This window comes from Oncorhynchus mykiss, chromosome 12 (genome assembly GCF_013265735.2).
Source record: "Oncorhynchus mykiss isolate Arlee chromosome 12, USDA_OmykA_1.1, whole genome shotgun sequence".
NCBI classification, from domain to species: Eukaryota; Metazoa; Chordata; class Actinopteri; order Salmoniformes; family Salmonidae; genus Oncorhynchus; species Oncorhynchus mykiss.
The window spans coordinates 60,807,903-60,818,977 of NC_048576.1; the positions used below are offsets into that span (position 1 = coordinate 60,807,903).

At 42.8% G+C, this 11,075-nt stretch overlaps 2 protein-coding genes across 3 annotated transcripts; one reads left to right on the forward strand and one right to left on the reverse strand.

The window, feature by feature from the left end:
- The first annotated feature begins 1,076 nt into the window (after window positions 1-1,076).
- Window positions 1,077-5,527, forward strand: LOC110539099 (nitric oxide synthase interacting protein). Its single transcript, XM_021626073.2, has 10 exons — window positions 1,077-1,251; window positions 1,435-1,510; window positions 1,583-1,688; window positions 1,789-1,870; window positions 2,708-2,843; window positions 2,917-3,083; window positions 3,519-3,635; window positions 4,252-4,322; window positions 4,447-4,555; window positions 4,668-5,527. Exons 2-10 carry the CDS (start codon window positions 1,441-1,443, stop codon window positions 4,737-4,739), a joined length of 930 nt encoding a protein of 309 aa, XP_021481748.1. The 5' UTR covers window positions 1,077-1,251; window positions 1,435-1,440; the 3' UTR covers window positions 4,740-5,527.
- On the reverse strand, window positions 5,011-11,075 carry rcn3 (reticulocalbin 3, EF-hand calcium binding domain). 2 transcript variants are annotated; one of them, XM_021626070.2, is made up of 8 exons: window positions 10,927-11,075; window positions 10,164-10,386; window positions 8,624-8,817; window positions 7,897-8,069; window positions 7,713-7,773; window positions 7,252-7,343; window positions 6,945-7,052; window positions 5,011-5,239 (listed from the first exon to the last, which is right to left on the reverse strand). In XM_021626070.2, the coding sequence occupies exons 2-8, from the start codon at window positions 10,376-10,378 to the stop codon at window positions 5,129-5,131; spliced, it is 954 nt and encodes a 317-aa protein (XP_021481745.1). In that variant the 5' UTR covers window positions 10,379-10,386; window positions 10,927-11,075; the 3' UTR covers window positions 5,011-5,128. The 2 variants fall into 2 exon arrangements, with proteins under 2 accessions (XP_021481745.1, XP_021481746.1); XM_021626071.2 differs by having other exon boundaries at window positions 5,017-6,044.

An 11,075-nucleotide genomic window follows, 5' to 3' on the forward strand; every position in this document is an offset into this window, starting at 1 on the left:
TAGAATAAAATTAACAGCTTTGTATGAGTTCAAAAAAACGTGGTATGGTTGCTCCATCCTGGTGTTGCAGTAGACTAATTCCATGGATAAAGAACAGAAGACACTGTTTTGAATTTCACTGATGCTGTGCCACAATAAGAAAGAAATGTGTTTGCATGATTAATACCTAAGCAAAATAATTTCCATGTTCAAAACAGAAACTAAGCTAGCAGTGATTTTAAAAAAATAACTCAAAATAACCTTTACATATCGTTCAAAACATTCACAACATTTAGAGAATGTTCCTAGAATGTTATTTAACTTCAAATAACTTCAAATTTGCATTCTCAGAACGTTATTAAAACTGATGTACTGGCTAAACACCCTTAGCAGTGACGTGGTGGAAGTTTCAATGAGCAAGGCAGAGGCAAAAGGCCTGATGTGGTGGTGCAGTGATGGTAGGAGCAGTGTAACAGAGACCCTAAGGGCAGGCATCTATTCCAAGTAAAGTGGAATGTCATGGAGGGGCGGACGGCAGGAAGAGACAAAAGAGAGGAGGCCATCTTTACAAGATTAAGGGCGGGACTCAGACAGTTGAATAAGAAGTTAAATGTGATAGGAAAGCATCCAACAAGAAGGTGTGATTACTGCCAGGAAACAGAGGAGCATGTACTGATGGAGTATGAGAGGGAAAGAGAAAGAATATGTGCTTCAGTAAGGTGGGATTTTTAGCATTCATAGCCATGGTTATCAATTGTACTGCAGGAATGGATTGGAAGTCACAGAAAAGAGGTTGTGGTGCCAGCGGCAGAGAAGTACTTGGGATTGCGAGGATTTACTGCAGAACAGTTGCAAGGGGTGTGGAGTGGTAGTGTTCTGTCCTCTCAGACTGTTGGATTAGATAGGGTTAAATAGTGGAATGGGGGTAGTATTTTTTTTTTTTTTAGGTTTAATAGTTGGCTGGGCAATTTTCCTTTTCCCCAATGTTGTATTACCGTATCAATAATTGAATGTGGGTAGGCCGTGAATGCCCTCATACACCAGTACAGTAGGTGGCGGTGTATGCACCAAATATAGGATGGGATCCAACAATCAACTCATGAAGAAGACGACTCGAACAATTTTCACTGGCGTACCAACATCCGCAGGATTGACTTCGCTAGAAACGGACACAGTGTTGTAAACGCACATATTGTTTATAAAGAACCTATTTTTTTTTAATAGTATTATTGTTCTTTAGATTCAACTACTACCCAGTTCCATGCAAAGAGGGTAATTATTATTATTTATTTACTATCAAAGCTTGGTGCTGACGTTTGGTTGTGGGACCAGTTGGCGTTGGTTAGCATTATCGTTGGCTAGCTAAGACTTGCATGTTAACCTACATGTTTTCTGGTAGCTAGCAAGTTGTTTAACGTTAGATAACAAGTCTTTCTAACGTGTTTTTACCTCTAGCGGACAATGACTCGGCATGGGAAAAATTGTACGGCGGGAGCCGTTTACACCTACCACGAGAAAAGGAAGGACACTGGTGAGTCTTTACAACGTTGGTTAACGTTAGCTGTTCATGCCAGCTAAACATCATCTGCTCTCTCTTATCTAGCGGCATCGGGTTATGGGACGCAAAGTGTGCGTTTAGGAAAGGATGCCATAAAGGATTTCGACTGCTGTTGCCTTTCTCTCCAGACTTGCAGGGACCCCGTTGTAACGTAAGTCGCAATCCCCTTGTCTCACACAAACACATCATTGTTGTGTAACTCGTTTATAACCCGTTTGTGTGTCGTAAAGACGTTAATGTTGTATATCCAGTCCAGATGGATACTTGTATGAAAAACAGGCCATCCTGGAGTACATACTCCACCAGAAGACCGAGATCGCCAAGAAAATGAAGGTAACTGGCTTTAAAATGGTCCCGTTTGGGAAATAGTACAGAAAACACCGAGACTAGTTTTATTTCTCTCACTCGATAGATATTTAATTAATTAGTGGCCAATCGCATATTTTGACCAATGGGTATGTTAATTGTGTACATAATCCTTTAACGAAACCAATGGTTGTAGGATGGCCAGAATTGGGGTGACTAAATCAATGGAGGCCAGAGAAAAAAGTGAAACAAAATCTGGAAAATGTAATCGCTTCAGCTAGGCTGGATTCTGTGCAAGATTTAAGGTTACTGACAGGCTCACCTTCCCTTTAGACTTGTTATTTCTTCTCGAATCCGCAGGATATTAAACAATATAAAGTTAAGATGGATATCGATTTTGAGACATGACATTTAGAATTTTAGTATACACTTTTCTCTGAAATGTCAATGGAGCACTGAGCGTGTACCAAGTTTGTTTGTTTTTCAAAGCCTTTTACATTTGAATTAGGCTGGTCATGTTAATTTAGCTTCTCGCGACCATCGGAAGCAACTTTGAAGATGATGACGACCACAACATGTGAAGTCCTCAAGTTGTAATTAGAATCCTGTACCGCTATGTCAACGGTGCTCGGTGCTTATTATCGGATGTATTAGGTTACAAAATCCAACCTTTTAAAAATATCATGTCAATTATATAATTCATAAGGCCGACAAATATGATTCAGGTTCTGAATCATTCAGTGTAGTCTCTCTAACATATCATTAACATGATATAAAAAAAGTTGCATTTTGTAACCTAATACATCTGATAATAAGCACCGAGCTCTATCTGTCTTCATCTGACCCTCTCACTGTTCATCTTAGGCGTACGAGAAGCAGAAACAGACTCAGAAGAGTGACAGTCGTCTGGAGTCTAAATCTGAGGAGAGGGGGATAGCAGAGAGGTTCAAGACCCGGGAGAACAGCATCGTGTCCAAACCCATCAACCCCTTTACCTCTGGTAAGTGTGTGTCTACTAGCTTGGAAGGAACGTAGGACAGAGAACAGTAGATTGAGTTAACCTATCTCTTCAGGCCAGGCCAAAGAGTCAGACAGCCAGAGTGTTGCGGGTACATCAGCCAGTACATCAAAAGCTGACTCCTCTGCTCCTGCTGCCGGCACCAGCTCCTCCCAGGCCCTGCCCAGCTTCTGGATCCCCAGTCTCACCCCAGAGGCCAAACCCACCATACTCAAGAAACCTGTGAGTGAAAGCCAAAGTCCTAAAGTGTTGACTTACCCCATGCCCTTATCCCACATTTTCACTCTACTTCTTTCTCTTCATTTCTCTCATTCAACACAGCTGTCTGGTCACTTGTTTTTCTTTACTGAGGATCTGACCTTTGTCCTAGGGAAACAATTGTTGACTCTTCCACTGCCAAGAGCTTGTTAGGTTTCTTGTCCAAATGTCAATGTCATCGTGCTCCCTGTGTCTGTCCCCTCTTGTTCTCCATCTCTCTATTATCTGTTATCTCTCTGAGGTCAGCTTGTCCCCAGGTGTTTGATCTGTTGGTCTTTCCTTCTCCCTCTCCACCATACATTTTAGCTGTTTGCTATTTCAATGGGTTTGTGCAAAGCAAATTATTGACCCAATAAAGGGGAGTTCAAATTCAATCATCACTCGCTCTCTCCCCCTCAGAGTAAGACGGTGGTGTGTCCCATGTCTGGCCGGCCTCTGAAGATGAATGAGCTGACCAACGTACACTTCACTCCTCTGGACCCCAGTCTGGACCGAGTGGCCCTGCTCGCACGCCAGGTCAGTGCCTGACCACACCACAACCTCTGCACACTGTTACACATTGTTATCTCTAACTCCATGCATCTCCCTCTTTTACATAAATAGTTGCATTCATGAGTTTTCTTGACAAGTGTCAATAAAAAAAAAAGGTCCGCCAAAGTAAAAACCTGCGCAAAAGGAATTTGATTGCTGTAAATACAGAAATGTTTTGCTCACTGGGAAATAAATGTACAACTAGTCAGTGACTACTGTTTGGAGTTAGCAACTATATAAGCTTATTACACTGTCCTGGGATCTCCTATGATCTATGTAGAAAAACCCCTTACCTTCTAATGATGCTTGTGAGTGTCCTAGAGCAGAGCATGTAACAGGTTCATGATTTTCATAAATGGTGTGTAGCTCAAACCATTCGGGCTCTACAGACATTTTTGTAAGACCGGGATCCATCCTTGTCTCACAAACACTGTTCTAGCTCAGCCCCTGTTAATCACACATCTGTTGGTATCAACAGATGCAGAAGAAATGGACAAATCCAATACCCAGAAGTATATAGCTCAAAAGGGGTTAGAAATCCAAAACCCGTCGGTGTTAATGGGGCTCATTGGGTTAATAGCTTGTGTAATGTTGTTCCCAGGAGAGGTACCTGTGTGCCGTGACTAAAGACACTCTGGGTAACAGTGTCCCCTGCTCCGTTCTCAAACCCTCGTAAGTATACCCCTCTTCGGTTCCTTTTTATTTACTGGACCACCTCTACATCAAGCCATCCCTACTACCTCTCTCCCTCGCTTCTTCAGTTTCTTAAATCTATTTCCCCTCTCCCTCCTCTCAGTGGAGCGGTGGTGACTCAGGAGTGTGTGGAGAGGCTGATCAGGAAGGACATGACGGACCCGATTACCGGAGACAAACTCACAGAGAAGGACATCATCCCACTACAGAGGGTGAGTGTTGTTTGAGTTTAAAAGAGTATGTACGTACAAGACCGAGCAGGGTACTTAGTTTGTAAAGGTAATTGAAGACCGTCTGATGTTAATATATTTTATTCCTTCCCAGGGTGGAACTGGGTTTGCAGGCTCTGGAGTGGGACTGAAAGCTAAAGAGGCTCGACCCGTAATGATGGTGTAGAGACGACGGTCAACATGACAAAGGCATATACTTGATTATTTGTACATACGGTTGTGGTTGTCTGTTCTTGTATGGAGTCTGAGAATTCCAACTGCTATTTGAAGCTTTGTTATACAGGGTTCTATTCTGAGAAGCACATAGGTGCACACAAAGAAATTTAGAAGGTAAAATATTTGAGGTATTAATTTTAGGCACACTGGTGCTTCTAAATAAAAAGAATCCTGGCCACACATAGTGTGTAGGTGCATATGCAAGTAAAATGGTCGTACTGTAGAGCCCTGAGAAATGTCATTTTTATTTCTCTGGCACACACGCATCAAACAGCCTACACACCAATTCATGCCTGTACCGTATATCAAGTTAAATTGGCTGTGTTGGGGTCAAGGGGGTCAGAGTTCTTGGTGACCCTCATCCGCCAACATACCTCCGTAGTCAGTCAGCGTGCTTGACTTAAGGAAGTCGACCTTGTCCATGACCTCCGAGAGAGAGAGACGCCCATCCTAAGAGAGGAGAATGAAGGAATCTGGGTAAACTAACAGACCATTTAGCAGGTGGCAGTGGTGTGGTAAACTCCATTCAAGCACCAGGAAACAAATTAAGTTGCTTAGGACAGTAAATGTCATGTCAAAGAAAAACTAAACTTTTTGTAGAAAAACCAACATGGCTTTATTTAAAATTCAGAGAAATGTTTCACCACAAGTGTAATTCAATTTTGCCCCCTCCGTCCCCCCCCCCTCCCGTGTGAACCAAGTGTATATTCTATATATGCTGTTAAAAAAATAAGCTTGTTGACTTGTGGAGTGTCTTTATTCACACTTGAGCATGATTGTGTTGTGTGTGTGAGAGAGGCTGTAGTTGTGGTTATGTATCCGTATGTAAACATCTCCATGCTCCCGTTACCTCCCATGGAAATGTTTTCAACAGTATAAATATGACCTGTGACCTTTTCCCCTCAGAACTTCCCCCTACCCAACTCCATAATAGTAACAGTATTCTCCATTATAAGTGTATGGCCTTTCACAATACAAAACCCCAATATGTATTTTGGAAATCCCTCTCCCTAGAGGGCTCTATGCAAACAGAGTACGTATACGGTCTGTTCCAAAAATTTGGCTGCACAAAAAGTACATAACTGCGCAAACGGAGCTCCATTTGCATGGAGCCCTTAACCCCTCCCTAAGCCTTCGCATGACTTCATCAAAGCTCGTCATGTCTCCTGGTGAGATCCTCTCCGTAATTGGTCGCCTGGCTCCCCACAAACATGTTCCAATTAGCCAGAATCTCCTTCTTGGTTATTTTGTCATCCTGTTTCGTCCAATCGCAGAGGAGGCAAGTTTCAGGTCCCGCCCACCACCATTCATTGCGTCATGATTGAGAGAAGGATGAAATTGAGGGAGAAATGGATAGATAAGTGAGAAAGGGAGAAAAGTGTGAATGAAGGACAGATGGAGAGAAAGAGATTCATTATAATTAACAGGTCATTACCCCCAATTAATTCCATTATGTTGATTATTAGCGGTGTTCAGGCTGACATGTGATGACATGACATGTGATGTGAGAGAGCCCTGAATCTGCTCCCAGGCTCATGTCTCTGAAGTGTCGCAAATGGCACCCTATTCCCTATAGTGCACTACTGTTGACCAGGGTCAATAGGGCTGAAGTACTGCACTACAGGAAATAGGTTGCCATTTGGGATGTAAACATCTTTGTTTTAGCATAAAAGCTACTATTTTCAAAGTTCCTAATTTAAACTGCTAGGAGACTGTTCTTGTATTATTACCACAGATGTCATTTAAAATGTACATAGGATAGGCCTATGCGTTGCACATGTCACCAAATACAGTGGTCAGTTGTAACAGGATGTTATTTGGTTTTCATATGAGAAGTCGGTGTGAGGTTGGGGGAAGGTGTGAGGTCAGAGAGGAAGGGGAGATGCTACGGGGTGAGTTGGAAGGGGTGTGAACGGGTGGGGGTATGCACTGCACGATAGTTGTAGCTATGGCGGTGGTTAGATGTGAGGTGAGGGTAGAAAGGGGAACACAGGAGGTGTGAGTTGTAGAGGGGTACAGGGATGAGGAGGGGTGCTTCAGAGGGGATAAGATTGTGTGTGGAAGTGGATTAGGAAACATTTGTTGTAATGGGTATACAGGTATGATAAGTTTAGTTTGTGGTAAGATCAGGCAGTAGGACTGGGGAGATGCGTACCTTGTCTGTGTCTGTCTCGTGGATGAGGTGCTTAGCCTCATTGTCAGTATGGTCAATCTCTCCTGGCAGGATCCACTGAGCTACCTCATGGTTATCCAGGAAACCATCCTGACAACACAACAGACACAAACCTGTTAACTTAGTATGTTGACAGAGAGAGGGGTGCGTGTGTGTGTAAGTATTGACATGGCTGGTCTGAGGGGTAGGGTACTGTAAGTGTACTGACTTAAATAGTGATGTTATAGTAATGTATAAGGAGAGGATGTTGTCAATGTTAAGGTGATCCAGTAGCAGCAGACTAGTGTACCTTGTTGGTGTCTCTGATCTCTGTGAAGTGCTTTTTCTCCGTCAGCACCCAGTCTGGTTCACTCTCTCCATTCTCAGGTGTGAACATGTCCCCTGTGATGGAGAACAGGTTACAGCTTGTACAGTAGGTGTTGTATTTCTAAAGTAAATTCCAGGGGTTATGAGCTAGTTCAGGGCTACAACAAAATTGTGAAACGTCTGGGGGTACCCGAGGAGCGGTTTAAAAACCACTGGTCAATACGCTGTGCATCTCTGGGTTATCTTCTGTTTGTGTACGCATACCAGCACTTTTCATTTAACATATAGTTGGTTGTGGACCCAAGAATATCATGCATAGATGGTAATAAAATATTTCATTTTTTGTTCTCATATTAAAATGTGTAAAAAAACAATTACATTTGGTTGATGACATATTGTATGTTCTCTGTTTGGAAAGGGTAGTAAGTTGAAGGAGAGACTAACCAATGTATTCGTCAAGGGTGATCTTTCCATCACCGTTCTTGTCAATGTCTTCTACGGTTTCCTGAAGCGAAACAGAATAAAATAGTTTAGAAGTGGGCTGGAGAAAAAAGTACACCACCTGGATGTTCCTCAGAATTTGATTGATCTTGTGACTCTAGTGACTGATCCCAGTCCTCTGACTGACCTGTATAACAACGGCCTTCATGTGGTCGTACTCCTCGGGGTGAAGGAAGGCAGTGAACTCGTCCTTGGTGGCGATGCCGTCCCCATCGCGGTCAGCTGTTCTAAAGCGCCTCTCGTCTCTAGTCAGCATGGCCTTGTAGCTAGCCTTGTCATCCACGTCGTCAAACTCCTCATCTGCAACGGAGCGGAGGACATTCTCAGAGTCAAGACATGGCTTTGTAAAGCAAAGATCAGGGGTCGTATGTATCAAGCGTATCAGTGTAGGAGTGCTGATCTAGGATCAGGTCTCCCCTGTCCATGTAATGTTACTTGTTATGATCTAATAGGCTAAACTGATCACTAACCCCTTCCCCTGCCTTTGTATTAACAATACGAGCCTAAGATGACACCACTATCGCATAGCTGTATGGCCACTACTGTACTGTCATGTTCAGCTCTCCTCTCTCATTCCCATCTCATTTTTGGATTGTGTTTGTAGCTCATGATCAATCTCTCCTTATATTACACAGTAATTTCATCAAATTTGATCCTACATAAATAGTATCTTGGTTGTGCCAAAACCTGCCCATCATTCCAACAATCTTTAACACCCATAAAGCCTACTAATTATATGTGGACTATACACCTCAGGTAAATTTGGACTGCCCTTTTGAAGTCCCACCCCCTCGCTCATTCACCTCAAATTTAGGCTACCCATGCTCCCACACACACCCCCTCCCTTGTCGTACCCAGGTAGTAGCCGTAGGTGGTGTTCTTGTATTCCTCCCAGCCGATCTTCCCATCCTTGTTCTGGTCGTACTCCTTCCAGTGTTTCAGCACATTCTCCTCGATGTACCTCCTCTGCCTGTGTTTGATCCACTGGTGCAGTTCACCATGGCTCACGAAACCATCCTTGTCTGTGTCGATGCGATCTACAATCTTCCTGCCAAAGGGACAGAACAAGCCAACTAAGCCTACTACCTACAGAAGCGAACTTGGCCACCATTCAAGAGCCTGGTTCCTTTCTAGGTGTCTTTCTTGGTTCCAGTCTTTCCAGGGAGTTTTTCCTAGCCACTGTGCTTCTACATCTGCATTGCTTGCTCCTTGGGGTTTTATGCTGGGTTTCTGTATAAGATAATTTCCATGTAAAAGGACCCATGAGCACCAACGTGAAGTTCATAGGAGCATATCAAATTGGATGTCAAATGAATGCTAAGAGTATATTTCTGATAAGGCATACTGTATATACATTTGTTACAGGTTTTCGTTTTTCCATTTATGTTTTGAGTTTGGACTTTTAGCACGTAGGGTGCACCGATTGGTGTCACCTTGTTAGTCAGAAGGTGTTTCACCTGTACTGGCCCAAGTGATATTTAAGAGCAGCTGGCCCAGTGCTCCAGTTGTCTTGAGAGATGTGTAGGGTCAACACTTTTAGTTGGCGCTCCCTATTTGATTTCTAGAAAAACATTCCTTTGTCTGATCTTCCCTGTTTTCATTTTGCTAAACTTTTTGGTTTGCCTACGGTCTTTAAGTTTGGTGTGGGTTTTTCATTTGTTTGCCTCTTACTTTGCAAATTCAGTGGGTGCTCATGGTGGGTGTCTTTTAGGTCCCAGTTTTTATTGCTATGCAATTTTCAGTGGGAACCCCCATGAGTGTCATTCAGAACCCCTCCTAAAACCCCAACTGTTTAGTTTTGGTTGTTGTCAGTGAGTCTTTGTTAAATCCCCTTTTGTTTGGTCAAAATGTTTGATTCTTGCTGGGGAACGTAACATTTTACAACCAAATTTGATCTTGTTTGGGGCAGAGCTCATTAAAATAATACCCAAATAAGGATATTGCATATTTATACTTTTTATTATTTAACTAGGCAAGCCAGTTAAGAACAAATTATTTTTACAATGACGGCCTAGCCCGGCCAAACCCGGACAGCCTGGGCCACTGCCCTATGGGACTCTCAATCACGGCTAGATGTGATGCAGCCTGGATTCGAACCAGGGACTGCAGTGATGTCTTTTGCACTGAAATGCAGTGCCTTAGACCGCTGCACCACTCGGGAGCCCAACTTTGCAGTGAGTGTGGCTACATCCCAAATGGAACCCTATTTCATACATAGTTCCCTCTTTTTGACCAGAGCCCTATTGGCCCAGGTCAAAGGTACTGCTGTACATAGGGAATATGGACCCTGGTCTATAGTAATACATAACATAGGAAATATGGGCCCTGGTCAAAAGTAGTGCATATTCGCCATTTGGGACACAACCTGCATGGGAGTTCTGTAACATAATGTACCCAAGTTTGTCTTTGCTTTCCTCAGGGGTCAGCTGGTCGAAGGTCTTGGCTTCCTCTTTACCCAGGAAGGCTTCGTGGTCATAATGGAAACCAGTGGAGTCGTCATGGGCGTGGTCACTCAGGTCACTATGGCGATGGACACGCTTCTCTTTAGCGGGCACAGCTACCACCACCCCGAGGATGAGAATGAGGGAAGGTAGTGACTGCAGCAGCATCTTCTGTCCTGAGAAAGAAAAAAGGAGAAAGAGAGAGACACTACAGCAGACTAACAGAATTTATCCTACAAATAGACAGAGATGATACTTGCCAGACACATGGGCCTCACTCAAAATAATACATTATTGGGTTAGACAATAACTGTTTATTTAATGCAAACAGTGATACATATGGTCATAAAAAAGTGTGTTCCACTTTTGTGCCCTATTTATAGGCTACTGTCTTGAGTCCTGACATGAATTAGGATTAATCAGTCAGTCTGTTGTCTTAACACTTCTGAATAATGAATACAACAATAAATTACATCAATAATGCCTGTGAATTCATTTTAAAAAATGTTTTCAAGCAAAAAGGGATGCAGTTAGGTAGCCTACATATTTTAAGACAATGAGTTTAGGCTACTTCAAGAACATTTTAACTTGGCATAAACTGTACACAACGTTTTTTGTTGTTTTTTTTAAAGAATTTTAAACAACCAAAATCACTCAATTTCTTTACTGGAGCATATACGTCCATGCATTATTAATAATAATAATAAAACACGTACCAATTTTTAGCAACACGTCTCAATCACGGTTTTTTCTGGGCTTGTAAAGATACGCGTTGGCACTTTCCCTGCCTCTTTAAATTCTACAATAAAGGAGGCGGTGCCACGCTTTCTCAGTCGACCATTCGCAGACACGCTGACAAGAAAAT

Coding starts and splice junctions, on each gene's coding strand:
- LOC110539099 (XM_021626073.2), top strand. CDS start 1,441: ATGACTCGGCATGGGAAAAATTGTACGGCGGGAGCCGTTTACACCTAC. Junction 4,323..4,446: donor TGCTCCGTTCTCAAACCCTC/GTAAGTATACCC, acceptor CCCTCCTCTCAG/TGGAGCGGTGGTGACTCAGG. Junction 4,556..4,667: donor ACATCATCCCACTACAGAGG/GTGAGTGTTGTT, acceptor ATTCCTTCCCAG/GGTGGAACTGGGTTTGCAGG.
- rcn3 (XM_021626070.2), bottom strand. CDS start 10,378: ATGCTGCTGCAGTCACTACCTTCCCTCATTCTCATCCTCGGGGTGGTG. Junction 7,774..7,896: donor TGAAGGCCGTTGTTATACAG/GTCAGTCAGAGG, acceptor GTTTCGCTTCAG/GAAACCGTAGAAGACATTGA. Junction 7,053..7,251: donor AGATCAGAGACACCAACAAG/GTACACTAGTCT, acceptor TTGTGTTGTCAG/GATGGTTTCCTGGATAACCA.